Raw genomic sequence first — 18,730 nt, forward strand, 5'->3', positions numbered from 1 at the left:
CTCAAAACAACATCAAAACACCAATTTAGCATCGGATTCAATCATAAGAACTTCAACAACTCTCAAAATACGCTTTCGATCAAAAAGTCTATCAAACCTCGTCCGAATGACCTAAATTTTGCACACACATCGCATTTAACCCTACGGAGCTACTCTAACTTCTGGAATTCCATTCCGACCCTCAGATCAAAATCCCACTATCGAACCGGAAACTTCAAAAATTCGACTTTCGGCATTTCAAGCCTAAATTAGCTACGGACCTCCAACGCACAATCTAAACACGCTCCTAAACCCGAAATCACCCAACGGAGCTAACGGAACCATCGAAATTCCATTCCGATGCCTTCTTCATATTGTTCCAACTACGGTCAAATTTCCAAAACTTAAGCTCTCATTTAGGGACTAAGTGTCTCAAAACTCTCTGAAACTCCAAATAATTCATCCTGACAACTCACAATAGCAAAAATAAACACGAAAAAAACAGTTAATAGGGGATCGGAGCGTTAATTCTTAAGACGACCGGCCGGGTGGTCACAATAATTTGGCTTATGCCTTATTGTGTTGACCAAATCTCGTTGCAGACGAGAGAGAAGAAAAAGTCATGGGTTTTGATGGGAAAATCGAGAGGGACGAAGACTTACTCAAAATTGGAGGGGGAAAGCTTCTGCCATGGTCAAAAGCGAGCTGAACTTTGGCATAGAAGAGGAAAGGGTTGATAAGGGGGGTGGTAGGAAGAGAAGGAGATTTAAAAAAATCTGATTCTTTTGTTTCTAGGGTGAGATATGTGGGATTGCAGGTTTGGCCTTTGATAGATTGGGCTTGCAATTGGGCTGGTAGGAGGCTTAATTACTGGGCTAATTTGGCCGAAATTTTGGGCCTTGAGTGCTGATCTTTTTCCTCCTTTCTTGTATATTTCTTTCGGCTTCTATTTAGATTTAAAATGATTTTATTAGCCACATTATATAATACTACATAATATTATTAGTTAAACTATTTAATGTTACTTAAAATAATTATGGTAGCTAGAATTTAAATTTACAAGATAACTTACACTAATTGTTAAGTAAAACATCATCACAAGTGTAAATATTTATAAGATGTTTAATTAAAAAGATATTATTAATTAATTATATAAAGAGAAAAATGTGTTTTTTGGTGATAATAATAATAAGTATAGTAATATTTTTAATAATAATAATAATAATAATAACAAATAGGCATAGTTTGCATTAAAACAAATAGTAGAATAATTACATTATATTATTAGTGATATTAGAAGCTTAAAGAAATAACTTGGAAGAAAGGAGGGACAAAATTGGATGTCAACATCCACGTTGTTGTCAGGAAGGAGAATCATCTAAGTCATCTAACATTTTGGGTGATAAGTTTCTTCTTATTACATTTATTGTCATTATCTACATTTATTGCATGTTTTTATTATCATATTCATTGACAATCATTGAGCATTTGTAGTTGGTATACAATAATTTCGGATTCAACCCTACATCATCGATACATCTAAACGTTAGATCTAGCGGTTATTATATTTAACTAGGATTCACCCTCTATTCTCTCATTAATTCGTTTTAAGAAAAGGTTAAGCACTTTTTTGGTTAAACAATGACTAAACTTTAATTTTTATTTGCTTAGCCTAATATAAAGCTTGCATCTTAAAAATTATAGCATTCACATCCTAAGAATTTATTTTACATTCATGAGGTAAAATATATTAGATGTAGACAATATCAAAGTGTTACGAGTTTGAATTTACTCTAACATTCTATTTGGTTGTTTAATCTTCTCATTGAATTCACCATAAATAACATTTGTATAAGTTATACCGGAACTATGTGTTATTTTATGTGGCATAAAAAGTGAAATAAATTAGACTATTGAAAGACAAAAATGCCCTTGAAGTACATAATTCCTATATAATAATAACAACAACCATTATTTCATTATTAATCATCACATAATAATCCTATATTTTTAATTCATAGTTAACTTGTTTCCGAACCAAAAAAATCCGTTAGTCTTTCTTATTTTTTTGTTAGTTGTGTGAAAAGGAAAAAATAAAAATCCTGTACGTAGCGGTAGGTTGAAAAATGTGATTGCATGCTAATAACCCGTTTGGCCAAGCTGCAAAAATCAGCTTATTTTGAGAGATGTTTTTTTTCAAAAGTGCTTTTTCAAAAGTACTTTTGGTGAGAAACCGTTTGTGTTTGACTAATTAGTTTGAAAATGCACTTCTGAGCAGCAATTAGTGTTTGACCAATCTTTAAAAACTGTTTCTAAGTGTATTTTTCTCAAAAGTGCTTTTTAAAAAAGTACTTTTGGAGAGGAGCTATTTTTTTCTGCTTCTCCAAAACTGCTTTTGATTCTCCTCAAAAGTACTTTTTTTACTTTCAAAAGCTTGGCCAAACACTTCAATATTTTGTCAAAAGTGCTTTTGGTAAAAAAAAAAAAAAAAAACTTTTGGCCAAAAAAAAGCTTGGCCAAAGAGGCTATAATTCATGCATGAAAAAACAATTCTCCAATCGTTAACAGAATTAACGAACTGATCATCAATATTATTCCAATTACCAAAACTACCCATCCAATCCATTTCATCTTTTCTATTTCCTCACCATTTCCAACAATTTCTCCTCATTTAATTTCTCCCCAATTTCTTCCAAATCCCTAAGATATCATTTTCATTTGCCAGCTTCGATATTTGAGACATCATCTGTTGTTCAATTCTTAAATTTTCAGAAAATTCAGATTTTTGGTACGCTTTTTGTGCAATCGAGTGATTTAATATATGAGTAGTTCGGCTGATTTTGATTATAGTGGAGTATTTAATTTTTGGGATAAAAAAAATTAGGGCTTCATTAAGGCTTCTGTTGAATTTTGATGAATCAGCAATGGCATGTTTAGATGGTATTGGAGTTTGGGAGAAGTTGAGATTTTGATTTGAGCTAGTAGTATTTGTTTTGGTATTTTTTATTTTTGGATGGGGAATAATTGTGTAGGACCCAAATTGGCTAACAATGGGTTCTTACAATCTGTTACTGCAGCTGTGTGGAAACCTAATCAATCAGAAAATTTACCACTCCCAAATGAAGGGGAAAAAAGCAAAGAGAATTCAGTTGATTCATCAAATACAAATGATGCAAAAGGTTCTGATGATAACAAATCTTGTATTCAAAGTAATCCACCTCCACACCTTATGATAAGTGGAGATAATACACAAATAAGTGTTAAAGAGGAGGTTAGGAATAACAACACAGATGCTAATGATACTGTCAATAAGCCCGTGGAGGGCGTGAAACAGAACAAGCCTGGTCATGTTAAGAGAGTGTCGAGTCTGGGGCTTCAGATTGAATCTGTTTTAGGACGAAAAACAGGTAATTTGAAGGAAATTTATAGTTTAGGGAGGAAGTTAGGACAAGGGCAATTTGGGACAACGTTTTTATGTGTAGAGAAGTCGAGTGGGAAGGAATTTGCATGTAAGTCTATTGCTAAAAGAAGGTTGAACACTGAGGAGGATGTGGAGGATGTAAGGAGGGAGATTCGGATAATGCATCACTTGGCAGGACAACCTAGTGTTGTTCAAATTGTGGGGGCATACGAGGATGCTGTTGCGGTTCATGTTGTGATGGAGCTTTGTGTAGGTGGAGAGCTTTTCGATAGGATTATACAGAGGGGGCATTATTCAGAGAAGAAAGCAGCTGAACTTGCAAGGGTGATAGTAGGTGTTGTAGAAGCATGCCATTCCTTGGGTGTTATGCATAGGGACCTCAAACCTGAAAACTTTCTTTTCGTCGATCAGCAAGAAGAGTCACCGTTGAAGACGATTGACTTCGGGTTATCAGTGTTCTTTAGGCCAGGTATTCTCTTGAAAACACAATTTCCTTAAAACTGGCATTAATATTGCCCCCCAAGTCTGTCAATTATCTGTAACTCACTGGAGAGTCTATAATATAATTAAATGCTTAAAGATAGGCAAGGCAAAAAGTGTTTTCTTATTAAATTCTTGCTTTCAGTGAACTTTCTGCCGCCAGTACTGCTTATGCCTTGGCTCTTTCTCCAATGTATGAACCTATGATTGCTTTGTAATACCAGAAGGCGATTGAATTGTTACGCAAGAGTGGGTTACATTTAGGTTTAAGGCTTTCTAATATTAAACTCTTATTACCACACCTGATAGGTGTTCTATCCATGCATCCCTAATAGCTGCAGGAGTTGTTTTTGAAAGAATTTACAAACCAATCTTAGAAATCTCTATACTTTGTTCATTGTGGGAAAGCAACTCCCCCATGGATCTTGTGAAAAGGAAAAGAATTCTGAAAAGACTTTTATTGAAATTGGTTATTAACAACGTATAAGAGAGGTTCTTATTGGAGCTTTGAGTCAGAATAAGTGTTGCTGAAAATCTTTCTTGCCAGAAAGCCACTGGTAATTGCACAGCAGAAAAAGTGATTCTCACTGCACACAGAAAAAAATCTATCCTCAATCAATGGAAAGAGAAATTGTGACTCGAATCTCCAGGATATAGTTCGAATTGGTGGCTGAAGAGTTTCACTGGAAAAGTTGTTTGATGATGCCAAGACGCTGGCTAAAGACACGATACCACCGAAAAGAGGCACGGTTCGGTTATCCAGAACAGTTATTGTTGAGAGGATGACTAGATTGTGGGTGGAATGCTGGTCCGAATAGGAGTTGTGTCACCAGAATATTAGCGAAAATAGGCATGGTGTTGTTGGAATAATTGCTAGAAAGTGGTACAGTGCTACAGGAAGGATTATCGGAAAAAGGTATAGTGCTGCAAGAAGGATTATCAGAAAGAGAAGTAGTACCACTAGAGCTGTCATCACAAAAAGATAATAATAGTATAACTATGACAAGAAAATAAAACCGTATGGCATAATTCTGGTCATTAGTAGGAAGGCAATCTGCAATATGAGTTTTGAGATGGAGGTGTAGTTGTTGTAGGCAGACACTACTTAAGTCTCTACCAAAATTGTAAAGACTCTAATACCATGCGAAAAAAGAAAAGAAGAGAGCAAAAAACTCTTTTTGAAGTTGGTTATTAACAACATATTGGAAGTTCCTATCTTAGGAGTTTTGAGCTCCACAATATGAGGAAAATTCTCTAATTCTTGGGATTATTAATTATTATGAGATACTCATTAGAAATATTCTAAAAAGAATCATTATACTTAAACAATATTGTTAATGATTTTCTAGACTTTCCACCATAACATAAACATTAAACATGTTCTATACACTGTTCTTAATGATTCTTTTAAGTTTCAACTAGTCTAATCCTAATTTAATAGTAGCAAAGAGCATGAATGTACTTATAAAGACATCTTTGAAAGTAGTGATAAAGTCTAAAATGGAGAAAATGGTATTGCTCTTTGTTAGCATTTACTTGCTTGATTTTCGGTATGTTAGTATGGGCTGTTCTATCTTGTTTCGTAACTTAAGAATCGTAGGGTGTCTGCTTGACATTGCCTTTTCTTAGAGCAGAAGTCACACAATAATATGACCTGCTATTTTCATACCTATTTTCACATTAAGCTTATTAAGGCAGAGTGTTTACTGTTCATACAATAGGCGACTACTATTACTTTCATTTTAATCTTTATCTTTTTAGTTTTGCTTTAGATATTTCAGATAAAATGAAATTATAAGAATCAGTTGCTGTTCATCTGGTTTCCTCTAGCTGTTTTATGAGCTGTATTCCTTCACCTAATCAAGAATACAAATATGGTGCACTCAGGTGAAACCTTTGGTGATGTCGTTGGAAGTCCTTACTATGTGGCGCCAGAAGTGTTGCGGAAGCATTATGGTCAAGAGTGTGATATTTGGAGTGCAGGAATCATTATTTATATACTACTTAGTGGTGTTCCTCCATTTTGGGATGGTAAGTTTTTTTTAACTTTTTTCCTTTGCAATCTGATTTTATAATCCTTGAAGCAACATGAAGACCATGTGGCTTATGAATTTTGATGTTTTGCACCAGAGACGGAGCAAGGAATATTTGAACAGGTTTTAAAAGGGGAACTCGACTTTGTATCAGAACCTTGGCCTACTATATCAGAAAGTGCAAAAGATCTAGTCAGAAAAATGCTTGTGAGAGATCCCAAAAAGCGGTTGACAGCCCATGAAGTTCTTTGTAAGATGCAGTATTCACCAGTCTGATCCTTTATGCTCTTCTTGGTGTTATGTATGTTTTCAGTATATAATGATGCTTCTCATCCTTTCTTCTTTGCATCATATGGCCTTGTCCTCTGGATCAATTGCTTGTAGATTATCAACTGTCTTGATATGCTTCTAAAGTCATTCTTATTATACAACTTACTTAAAATTCTTCTGTACTTTTGTTGGAAAAATATTCTTATTTCTGTTGTTGAAAAGTCTAGGTTTTACTATGATTTCTAATGTTATTTAAAGAAGGATGGAAGATCACTTAGTTTTGATGAGAGTAACTCGAAATGCCAAAAAGTTTAGTTCATGGAACTGGTAGCACTCAGCGCTGACAATAGCTTTTCCTGATCGCTGCATCTGCTCCATTAAGGAACCAGATATATTTAAGTTCCTGCTTTTTCTTTCTGGATATACATCCGCTCATGTGCATGCTATATGTGCAATAGAGGACATGTAAACATCAAAATTTTCTTCTACCCCTTGAAATCAGATAACGTTAAGAAAAAAAATTGAATTAAATTAGTGGTATGTGCAGCTTAGTGTTTATAGATTTGGAGTTTGGCCAAGTTGTTGGCTGGTTGAGACTTCAGACACACGTAATCAGAGGACCTATCTTCCTAAGCGTTATAGCTTCTTGCTAGGATTTCTTGCTTTGCCTTTTGGCCTCTCTATAATGTTAAAAAGATTTCAGTATGAAGATGATTTCAGATACTTCTATATGTGCTTCTTTGAGCGACAGATTAACAGAGACGAATACGTAGGGGAGAGGTGATGGAAGAAGGAGTTGTAAATTGGTAGAAATTTGACACTTATACTTAAAAGATTGGTTAGAACGACATCATCATGTTTGCCTGTTTATTTGCTTAACAAGCACATTAAAATGCTCTTTTACATGAATGATACATATATATGTATTATCTATGCCAGGTCATCCATGGGTGCGTGTTGGTGGGGTTGCTCCAGATAAGCCTCTTGATTGTGCTGTTCTAAGTCGTCTCAATCAGTTTTCTGCAATGAACAAATTAAAGAAGATAGCAGTCAGAGTAAGTTATTCTAATTGTTCAGACCTATCGTTGCTGAGTTTACCTGAGTAATGGCATTCATTGCATTTCTGCAGAAAGACAAGGGTGCCAATCCTTTCACGAAAGAAAATGCCATGGCTATCTAATTACTAATATCCATTTCTTTCCTAATTGGCCTGTATTTGGTTATATTTCCTAATATATATGTGCCACACTTATACACATTTCTCGCTAATTTTAAATCAGGAACAGGAAAAGGACATTGAAACATATTACTGCATCAAAGTGTTTTTTAGTTGGTATGCTTGAGCAATTTCTGTTTGCTTTTTAGGTAATTGCTGAAAGTCTGTCTGAAGAGGAAATCGCAGGACTAAAGGAAATGTTCAAAATGATAGACACAGATAACAGTGGAAATATTACGCTAGAAGAACTGAAAAAGGGTTTGGAAAGAGTGGGTGCCGATCTGAAGGATTCAGAAATAGTTAGCTTAATGCAAGCGGTAAGTGATACTTCTTATTATGTTCCAGAGCAGTCTTATGTACATCATAGACAGCTTTAAACAGCATTGCAAATCATGTTAGCATATCAGATCTTCTTAAAAATAAACTGTCAAAAAGATCCTTACTAAACAACCTTTCTGTGTTTGGATAATTCAGGCGGATATTGATAATAGTGGTACCATTGACTATGGAGAGTTTCTAGCTGCTATGCTCCATTTAAACAAAATTCAGAAGGAAGATCACATGTATGCTGCTTTTTCATATTTTGATGAAGATGGTAGTGGATATATCACACAGGATGAGCTCCAAAAGGCTTGTGATAAGTTTGGTTTGAGCGATATCCCCATTGAAGAGCTTATGCGTGAAGTTGACCAAGATAATGTAAACCCTATTATTCTCATCTTCAGTGTTCTATTTCTAATATCTTGCAGATATATAATGTGCATGGTCAGACATAAAAGCATATATAAGATCATAACATTCATGTACCTATTTTTCTTTTTTAGGATGGACGCATCGATTACAGTGAATTTGTGGCGATGATGCAAGACACTGGCTTTGGTGAGAAGAGAAGCAAAAGAGTGTAAGCATTGGTATACCATAGGCCTTAAAGCCTGGTAAACTTGATGTCACTGATTACACATATATTGGTTGTGTAAATCATCCACGTAGGTATGTGAAACAAGAAACTTCAATTGCATTATGCTGTAAAGATTAGTCAGGCATTGGTATTACATCCACAGGAGTGTGTGAAACAAAAATATGGATTGCGTTATGCTGTAAAGATTAGTCATTCATCAGAGATGAAAGGGCAACTTTGTTTAGCATTCGATTTTGTATTTTTATTTGTTTGTTTCTTTCTGTTGACGGAACCAATGTTCACAAATATCACTCCTTTTAGATTTATGCTTGCTCAACCAGTTGATTACCTTCTTACTGTAGATTCAGCAGAAACAGTTCAGACAGAACTTTATACTCTGTGTTCCATTGAACCTCTAGCCTGGCTACTTTGGTTCAATATGCATCTTCAACAGAAGCTGTGGTACTGCTACTTGCTCACAAGGATTTTCTTTCCTCTACATGCAGCCATTATAGGTCCTGTTACCCACTTAGATGATTTTGGGGCAATAGCTTTCTTTCTTTTAGTAATATGAATTATTCATTTGTGGAGTCTAACTTTTTGTTTCTAGTTAAAATTGGTCTGATGATGAGTAGTATTTTTTTAATTTAGGATTCTGATTAGTTGGATTAGGTTCTGAAGTGTACATATCCAAGTCAGAAATAACATACAATGTTGTAATTTCAGTTTTCCTACTAGCAAGGGCGGCTCTAGGGTAAGGCAAGTGAAGCTCTTTCCTTAGGCCCCCAAATATTTAAGGCCCCAAAAATATAAAGTACTACTATATCATTATATAATATATGTAATTTATATTTATAAAATTATTGATAAAATATTTTAAATTCTAATATTTATTTAAATTTGGTAGATGTAGGATTGAATGAGTTAATAGGATAAAACTTTTCTCTCACTAAATTAAATAATATATTTATCTTCTCATCAATTCTATTTTTCTTTCTTTCTTTTTTCATATTTTTTACTATTTTGCTTTCTAATTTAAAATCAAATTCTCTAAATTAGCTATTCCGTTTTGTCACATTTGATAGATCCTCATATCAGTAATCAAGTTCTTTTGTGTCTCATTTTTTTTAACTAAGAAATCCCAGAGACAATTATCATAAGGTTCAAAACACGATCGATAATAGGCTCAATCCTTTTACCATTTTCATTTAATGCTATATTTTTTTTACAGGGAGTTCAACACCATATGACTTACATCTAACCCACATATTATACGTTGTTCTCTCACCACTTTTTTTGTCTCAATATTATATGGACATTATGAAAGAAATTTCAGGGTCTTTTAATATATTTTAGTTTTAAGCCACCAGTTCCGTTGAGTCGTCCTCATTCATGATCAACAATTATTTATAGACCACTACCCATGAACGTGTTATTCAACAGCTTCATTCACATTTGGTAACTAAATAACACATTCACTGATTGTTGTCTTATCTTAATTGAGACTGTATAAAATTTGATTGAGACTAGCAGGAGATGTACATGTGGCTCAATTAGGAGACTAGTAAAGCTTTAATTTAGGTCCCCAAAATTTTTTAATAATGGATTTTATGATTTTATTTCAAGTTAGACAATATTAAAGTTTGCAAAAAAAAAAATACAATAAACCTTGGACAAAAGAAAGAAAGGAAGAGTGTCTACTCTTTAACATTAAAAATATTTTAGAACTTTGAATTAAATTACTTAGATCTTCATATTAGTAAATATATTTTTTTACAACAAAATCAAAGGTAACATATTGAAAATACATGTCTTACATCCAATTTTTTAAAGTTACCTCTTACTAATATAAAAAATAATACTACTATGTGAAATTAAAAGTTTCATCATTTAAGCATGTTATACTATAAATAACAAGTATGAAAAAATGTCAACACTATCTTTTTTTTTTGTATAAGTGTGTCATGTGTGCATATATACTAATAAAAAAGTATAATGTCTCTTATTAAATTTCGCTTTACGCCACAAACTTATGGAGCCGCCATTGCCTACTAGGTAGCTAAAAACACATATAATGCGCATTCGATACCATTTCTTGTGAGTACCTCATTTTAGGGATCTTGAGATTTTTATACTTGATTGCTATAGTAATGTTGACATGATGATTTAATGTTCCTTTTGGAAGATAAACTTTCTGATAATGGACCAGAATAGATGCCAAGTGGACTGAAGAGTGTATTCTTGTTGCTACTTTGTACCTCTGGACTGGTGTAGCAATATTTCATAAATGATTGTCATAGAAGAATAACGTTTGCAGCAATGTGATATACAACATATACCTGGGAATTTTCTTTGTTCCATAACTATGGATCTGAATGTTACCAGAATGTTATAGCAAATGATCCACAGTAGACATTGAATAGATTTACAAATCAAAACAGCTCTCAATATCTTGTGACCTGAATTGGACCTCATTTCCAGTTCATTTAAATAAGAAGATAAGAGGTAATAACCTATTAAAGTAAAAAATTTGGCACTAACCAATGCACCGCCCAACAAAATAAACCCGTGCCTTATATGAAAATGTTTCTGAAAGAAGCCAATCACTTAGACTGCCAAAGTATTGTCATATGCTTTTATTCTTTTTTTAAAAAAAAAATTGTTGAGAAGTTTGCCGTATGCTTGTTTTTAACTTAACGAGTAGATATCATGCTAGTGTCCTTAACCAACAGAGTAGTCTAAGAAGACCACTGTCCAGCACCTCTGATTTTTTCTCAAATCCTGTGACAGAAAAACGAGGATATCAAAATCAGACTTTATGGAAATATGGATATAAACTAAATATAAGATACGTAAATTCCATATCGATGAGCATATTATATTAGATTATAGGATATCAAACAAAACTTTTCATCAATAACCAAAGTAATAAGACCACTTATTGCTGATTGGCACATATTAAGTCAATACCTCCCTAGCGAGAACATTTTGAAGGTCACAGAGTAAAATATAGTAGAGCTATGTGTAATAAAGATATCACGACAAATGCAATCTGGACCTTCAAGTTCTGAAAATTGAATATCTTGTCAAACCATGTTTACCTAAGTCAGCAGCAACTCGGTGAGCACACATTACTCCTGAAAAGGCTACAGCTATAACACCTTGTCCAGGAAAGCAACTATCGCCAACACAATATAGACCATCTATAGCCTGTAAGCTCAGAAACCATACAGAACAGTTTATTCTGTGCGCTTCTATTTACCAGTAGAACAGTAAAGCAACTAGATACTGAAGTTATGATTCACTTACAGTGGTATTGAAAGGCATTCCTAGTAATCCCTTTGGAGTTCCGCGTGGCATTGGTCCATAGGTACCACTATCACGAGCAAGGTATCGTCTATGTGTCTTTGGTGTTCCCACCTACAAGAGTCCAATCATAAATATAAATGGATGAAGCCCCAAGGCATGAACTATTTTAGCGTGTCGATTTGGTACTGAAGAAAGCTCATTATTGTTCACTATGACCAACTATTCAGTTCATAAAATCATGACTTATACCTCCTTAAAAACAATAGATGACTTGAGCCCTGGGAAGAGTGTCTTTTCAAGTCTGCCTATAATTCTTTCAGCAACAAGCTCTTTCTTTGCTTCATAATCTTTCAGAGAGAGTCCCTAGTAAGGAAAAACATCCGTACTTTAGTTTCCAGTAAAAAGAAAAAGGATGACATAGATACACTAGAGGTTACCTTAGACACTTAAGGCATATACTAATTTTACCTCCCAATCTTCTATGCTCGCCGTTGTAAAAATGTGAAGAATATGATGTCCTTCTGGGGCCAATGATGAATCAAGAACAGTAGGAATGCTCAAGAATATACTTCCATACGGTTTCTCCAAATTTGTCCAATTATCCTGTAAAATCATGAGATTATGAATGTGAGCCTTAAACAGGAAAAGATAGATAACAAACCCGTTGAAGTGCCAATAGTACCTCAAGGGTAAAATGGTGGCAATCAGTGTCTGGAGGGAGAACATCTGCTTTAACCCCCATGTGAATAGAAAGAAAAGAAGGTGCTTTTACATAAGCTTTCTGGAAAGCTTCTTCTTCTTTTGGCAGATTCTCAGCTTTTAAAAGCTTTCCTACAATGTAAGACACTTGACATGAGAAGACAAGATTTGAAGAGTATCAAATGTTTACAAGAAAACCACAGTACTAGCTCTAAGATAAAAGAATCTTAAGAAAACATATAAATTATGCTGGCTTCTAGGAAAACTAACCAAAAGTATCCCATCTGGTGGCATTCGATACTATGGTTTTAGCATAAAACTTCCTTCCATCGGAAAGTTTCACTCCCACCTAAAAGAAAAAGAAGAGTTTGAGAAAATGGCCTAGCATGCACATTGGCGAACAAGCATTCGAAAATGCAAAACAAGATACGATTAGGACATTGAAAAATACAATTTTCATTATATTGTTACGTATAATTTAGTCATGTATGTATAAATATGTAGACACTTTCTGTATTTTCAGGGGCGTAACTGACATCCAACTAAAGGGGATGTAGGACCTACCCAAATGATAAGTAAAATATCACAGTATATATCAATTACAATCAAGTATAGAAAACGTATAACATTTTAACATCAGATGTTTGGTCTTCCCTCTTCCTTCTTTGTCCTCACATTTTTCCTCTTTAGCTATATACTACTACCGAATTTTAAAAATATTTTAACATCCTAACACGCTAATATTACCTTAAATCTTAAAATGGCTCGTCATGCAGTTAGGCATACCAAAGACCTATATAGGACAAGTGTTTTTGATGGTCAAACAGTGGAAAGACAATTTGACGATGGTTAAAAGTGTGTGTGACATGTGTCTCTGTATGTCTAACAGAGTGTCGGCAAAGACATGTCCAATACGAACACCAGAACAACAGTTTTGCATATCACAATAGGAATAATCACTCTTAACAATAATTTCATAATGGTTCTAGGACCAAAACTCACAGCTTTGCCGTTGTCCAAAATGATACTTGTGACATTTGCCCTATAAAGTATCTGACTTCCCTGATTAACCAAGCCTTTTGCTAAAGATTTGGCAATCTCGCCAACTCCACCCACGGGATAGTTGATTCCTCCAAAATGTCTGTCACATAGAACCTGCAGAAAGCAACTCATGAGAAAATGGACATCAATAAACACAAGAAGGCCTAAGGTTAAATGCAGAATTACCATGCTTGCATTGATCATTGGTGTTTGTAATGCATTAACTGTGCTCACAATAAAACACTGCAAAAGAGAAAATATAGTTGAATTCTTCAAAAGGTAAAGAAATCATCAAAACTTTTAGTAAGTTGTACAGATTATTTGCCTCACCTCTGCATCTATGAAGGACAGCAACCCGGGATCTTTTATATACTTCCGAGCAATGTCACCAGCATTCTGGGGCAAATAGTAGGCTGTGATGAATAACATTGGCATAAATTAAGATTCAATAGAAGGATATTCAATCATTCTGTGCTGCACAAATGTCAGCATGAAAAAATGACCCTATAATTGGAGAGTTATTCTTAAATTAGTCCGCAAGATGGATATTGGCAAATGCCAAGAATGACAGGAAGAACCTATCATAAGTCGAACGCTTTTGGGTATTAACACATCTATGAAGGAATTTTCCATGATTTATGAGCCATCAGTCAGACTGCAAAACTAACTAAATGCACTACAAAAAATTTAAAGTATGTAAATCAGAACTGTTAAACACAAGAAGGGTGATTTGATAGCATAAGATCTCATTATCTTTATGCAAAAGGATACCAAGTTAATTGACGTTATACAGTGGAACGAGGTCTGTGTTTGATCAGCGAAAATGACAAAAGCCACCTAAGATAGGAAATGTTACAATCTTTGGTCATGAATTTCTTGATTATTGAGAAAAAGGTCAGAGTAAAAAATCATAGTAATCTGTATTCGGAACTGTATTAAATTTTGGCAACTACTGAGTTCTACAAGCTTTTTCAACACTATCACTTGAACATCTGTTTAATTATGCAACTACAGTTATCGTGTGAGTTACAGCATTTCTCTGGACTTTGTCTGCTATTAATGTAAATTTGTATACCAATAAAAGGGCATGAAACAAAGTCAATTTGAAACAATTCTCTGCATCCATTTCTAGCATTGCGGGAGCTTAGTGCACTAGACTACCTCTTTTACCCATTTCTAGCATTAGGACTGAAGGCACAGCTAAGGAAATACAACATTTGAAGTTAAAAGGAAAAGAGAAAAGAAATTACCGAGAGTCAAGCATTCGAGGGGCTTCTTAAAAAACTGGCCAAAAAGGTAGATGGGTTCCTCCAAAGACTTCAGTTCCAAAGAATTCAGAGAATTAAAGATCTGAGCATCCATATTCAACAAATGATTTTGAGTCTAAATCAGGAAGTCCAAAATTTAAAGCAAGCTGCAGTCACCTTAATTTTAATGACCACAAACCTTCCAGCATTCACTGTAGAATTTGATAATCCCTTCTTTTTCATGTGGAAATTTACTCACAAGCTCTTGAATGAAGTCATCATATTCTCGGTGTACACGGACAGAAAGGTCATTGGGTAGGTGGAAATGCACAGTTGTTGGGTCAGGTATAACTTCTAATTTACATCCTACTGCTGCCAATGCTTGAGTTATCAAATTGAGGTTTCCCTGTCAAAAGATGTGAAACATCCAATCACATGCAAGCACTGCAGACCACATACAACAGAACAAAGTATACACCACTGCCAGTACAAATTATGTTAATGATAGAATTATGTAGTTATTGGGATGACATCTTCAATTGAAACAGAGTCTCTTCCAGTATTTTCAGACTAAGAAGCTCGGAAAGATTGAGATACTTCCGAGGCATCAACACGGCCCAATCTAGAGCATAAAACATGCATCAGACATATTCGACGAAGGAATGGAAATATTCGACCCACTGGCACTTATTAAATCTAAATTTAGAGCTCCAGCTGGGGTAGAAAAGCCCCTCATTGATCCAGGTTAATGTAGATAGATGGTCGACAAGGTGGAATTACCTCACTACAACACAACCTAACAATGCTTTGTTGTGAACATAGTACGTTGGTTTGCGAATTCCCATGTGATATTCAATAGGATGCTATGATTTTCATTCTTGTACACATCTTCCAGGAAATGAGGTCATACAAAACATGAACACATTGTTAGCTATACTAGTGCAGACTAGGTAGGTGCACCTTTTGATAGACGTTCCAACTATGGGTATTGTTATTGTGTACTTGTTGATGGTTCATGTAAGAACTGAAATATAATTGCCAGATAAGGACTATGGTAAGATAACAAGTGATGACGACAGCAACATGTGAACTGATGCAGTGAAACAACTGTTCTTGAAACTGAAGTTTGAAGAGAGACATCAGAATAAGAACATTATATGCACGACACATACATCAAATACTGGAAGGACTAACTGCATAGGAGAAAAGATGGTTTTTGGGGACATCACCAGCTTTGTTAAATTAACCAACCAACTGCAGACAATTACTTGAAATATCTTGTCAGTCTGTTAATTAGTTGCTACATATACAGTAAGCTTGGGACATTTGACATGTATTCACCAACTTGACCCAAAATGTTACAGAGTATATGCACATGTGTAAATAGGTTTTCTACAATGCTATTCTTCAGAATTTGTTACTCTATAGCATGGCATATGTAAAAGCACGAGGCATAAGACACTGTATCTGCGAATTGTCAAAATCTATTCTCTTGTTTTCGCAATGTCATCACAAAAGAAGGCTGGGGGGCAGGAAACCATATGGGAAGAAGACCTTGTATCATAGTTTAACAGTTGTTATCAAACAAATTCTAGGAAGACCTAAATTTGGGAAAAATGCAAGGAAACTTATAACTGATCCGTCCTTAAGCATCAGATATATCTATGATACTTCTCCTAGACTAGTGTGTTAGTTAAATGGATTTACAACTCAAAAAGTTTGCATTATTTTCTTATAAACCAGCAGATAGTATTTCAGGTGTAGTTCCATATCATCCAAAAGAAAAATAGTTAGAAGAGTACTTGTATACATAGCTAAGGCACCCAAGAAAAACTGATTTCAAGAATCAAACAACAGAAGACAACATGAGAGGGAAATATAGTACTATGAAGGGCTATAATAAACTAATAATGACAGAAATTCTGCACCATCAGCGGTAAAAGACACATGTCTTGCATTCATTAGTTTAGTGCAAACACCATGTGCGGGTACGTTTGAGATGCAAACAAGTACAACTGTCTTGAGCCAAACTAAAGCATCTTTTATTATTATGAACGATTTTTCTATTTCAAAGCACTGACCGCATATCAAAGGTTATCATTGCTTCAAAATCTTGGTCCTAATCAATACTACTTCTTGGACATCTAAATAACAGAAAGAAAGTATACAGACAAACTAACCTTATCACTGAATCCAAACATGACTGATGAACCAACATCAAAAGTATAACCATCCCTCTGGTAAAAGCCAGAGCTTCCACCAGGAATAACATACTTCTCCAAAACCAAAACCTTAGCTCCCTTAACTGCTAGCTGTGTTGCTGCCACTAATCCACCTATTCCTGACCCTATAATAATGGCATCACAGTTGCCACTCTCATTTACTTCTACCTCACCAACTCCATAGCTCTCCACTCCTTTATCTACAACTGCTTTCAACTGTGAAACAATACCCCCTTTTCTTCCCTTAGTCTTATTCAGCCCCAAACTCAAGCCATTAAGCTGCTGGACATCAGTACAATTCCCAATTCTCAAAGGGTCAAAACAAGAACTTATCTTTTTATTGTTTCTGAGTTTGCTATCACCCAAAGCTACAATCTTGCAGTTACCATCAAGAAGTGAATTGGGAAACATAAAATTCAAGGTACCCATTTTTGTATTTTTCAAAATTTGGGCTTTAACTAACCAAAACTTGAACTTTTTTGCCTTCAATTCTTCAATTCTGTAATTGCATAAGCACTGAGAATTACAAAATCTTGAATCTTTTTTCTTTAAAAATGTTCAAAATCCAAGATTACAGGCACCAACAACTATAAAAATTGAATCTTGACAATTCTTGGACCTCAGGGTACTCAATAGGCTAGCTGAATTGTGTATTAGCAAAGTGAGGGAAGTATTTAGGTGGATTTTAATGAGGTGGGAATGAGCAAAGTGGAGGGTTCTTCACTTGTCTGTAGTGCTTGAAAATGAAAGAGAAGTGGATTGGCATGATTCTACTTTTGTGATTCCCAGTAATTATTGTTTATAACTTTATGTGACATACTAGTGATACCGTCAGGGATTAAAATAAATAATTTATTCCAAAGACAACTTATCGATAATAACATAATCATCTAGCTCCAAGATCAAGAAGTTACAATTAAACATATTGATAAGAGTTAAAATTTCTATACGCTGGATTTTTTGTTGTTAGTTGTTGTTGTACAAGAGTTAGAATTCCTGTAATGTCTTGACTAATGTCGACATGTTAGGTCTTCCTCTTTTCTTTTTCTTTTTTGGTTAATTATTAAGAAAAATCATTGCCAACTTTCCCATTTCTCTTCTCGAATGTTACTTTAAAAGTTAATTTTTTCCCTTTTAAATAAGATTTTTCCCAAACACCTTTAATATCTTTTAATATTATGTATAGTTTTATTTGATTAGTAATGGCTTCGATGTAGTTCTTTTTCATTTTTAAACTTATAATTTATAAAATTACATAAAAGCAATTAAACTGATCCCCTTGACCACCTACATGTCTTTCATTCAAGTGGAGAGGAAGGCACATACATGGTCATTAAAGTAGTAATGGATGGATTAGATTATGATCACTAATGGTTGTATAATCTTTTGTTGTCTTGTACAACGATTAAGAGATAAGAAATTCAAATCGTAATTATTTGACCCAAAAAGTGATTTTGGAAAATTAATTAAATTTATATCTTAAGGCCGCTAGCAAATCAGTTCGATCCGAAAGTTGCACAAAGAAATTGATAATCGTATATAATAAATAAAATAAAATAAAATAAAGACAAAAATAAAGTAATCTTATTAGATGTAAGCCTCGATGAGCTATAATAACAATTGCACTAATAATCTCCGAGATAACTGGAGCTTAGAATAATGTAAGGAAGAACACTGAAGAGCCTCAATTGTATTCTTTTTTTTTTATGCCCTATCTCTCGAGATACAAAATGATACTTATAGTCGTGTGGAGGGGAAATCGATACCGTTTTGAGTTTTGGGCCACATGGAGTTAGGTAATGGGGAGCGAGAATCTTGATAATAGTAACCACTCAATGTAATGTCCGATGACCACAATTTCCGGACGCGGTTGACTGCGTCTTCGAATACACTCATTAATTCTTCGAATACTCAA

General features: G+C 34.5%; 2 protein-coding genes across 2 annotated transcripts; one reads left to right on the forward strand and one right to left on the reverse strand.

Moving 5' to 3' along the window:
* The first annotated feature begins 2,552 nt into the window (after positions 1-2,552).
* LOC104243681 (calcium-dependent protein kinase 20-like) lies at positions 2,553-9,022 on the forward strand. Its single transcript, XM_009798919.2, has 7 exons — positions 2,553-3,869; positions 5,768-5,911; positions 6,011-6,163; positions 7,123-7,238; positions 7,549-7,716; positions 7,874-8,098; positions 8,224-9,022. The coding sequence occupies exons 1-7, from the start codon at positions 2,993-2,995 to the stop codon at positions 8,302-8,304; spliced, it is 1,764 nt and encodes a 587-aa protein (XP_009797221.1). The 5' UTR covers positions 2,553-2,992; the 3' UTR covers positions 8,305-9,022.
* A 1,611-nt stretch (positions 9,023-10,633) lies between these two features.
* On the reverse strand, positions 10,634-17,680 carry LOC104243683 (prolycopene isomerase, chloroplastic). Its single transcript, XM_009798920.2, has 13 exons — positions 16,774-17,680; positions 14,793-14,999; positions 14,597-14,696; positions 13,677-13,759; positions 13,533-13,589; positions 13,308-13,460; positions 12,576-12,654; positions 12,289-12,437; positions 12,075-12,209; positions 11,856-11,969; positions 11,607-11,717; positions 11,399-11,507; positions 10,634-11,078 (listed from the first exon to the last, which is right to left on the reverse strand). The coding sequence occupies exons 1-13, from the start codon at positions 17,242-17,244 to the stop codon at positions 11,005-11,007; spliced, it is 1,842 nt and encodes a 613-aa protein (XP_009797222.1). The 5' UTR covers positions 17,245-17,680; the 3' UTR covers positions 10,634-11,004.
* Positions 17,681-18,730: the final 1,050 nt, after the last annotated feature.

Source organism: Nicotiana sylvestris, chromosome 12 (genome assembly GCF_000393655.2).
Source record: "Nicotiana sylvestris chromosome 12, ASM39365v2, whole genome shotgun sequence".
In the NCBI taxonomy this organism is placed as follows: domain Eukaryota; kingdom Viridiplantae; phylum Streptophyta; class Magnoliopsida; order Solanales; family Solanaceae; genus Nicotiana; species Nicotiana sylvestris.

What these genes read in the sequence shown, in the direction of transcription:
- LOC104243681 (XM_009798919.2), top strand. Translation starts at nt 2,993, where the DNA reads ATGGGGAATAATTGTGTAGGACCCAAATTGGCTAACAATGGGTTCTTA. An exon ending in ATCAGTGTTCTTTAGGCCAG is followed by an intron (nt 3,870 to 5,767) that starts GTATTCTCTTGA and finishes TGGTGCACTCAG; the next exon opens with GTGAAACCTTTGGTGATGTC. An exon ending in TGTTCCTCCATTTTGGGATG is followed by an intron (nt 5,912 to 6,010) that starts GTAAGTTTTTTT and finishes GTTTTGCACCAG; the next exon opens with AGACGGAGCAAGGAATATTT.
- LOC104243683 (XM_009798920.2), bottom strand. Translation starts at nt 17,244, where the DNA reads ATGGGTACCTTGAATTTTATGTTTCCCAATTCACTTCTTGATGGTAAC. An exon ending in TGTCCTTCATAGATGCAGAG is followed by an intron (nt 13,590 to 13,676) that starts GTGAGGCAAATA and finishes TCTCTTTTGCAG; the next exon opens with TGTTTTATTGTGAGCACAGT. An exon ending in CACCAGATGGGATACTTTTG is followed by an intron (nt 12,438 to 12,575) that starts GTTAGTTTTCCT and finishes CTTACATTGTAG; the next exon opens with GAAAGCTTTTAAAAGCTGAG.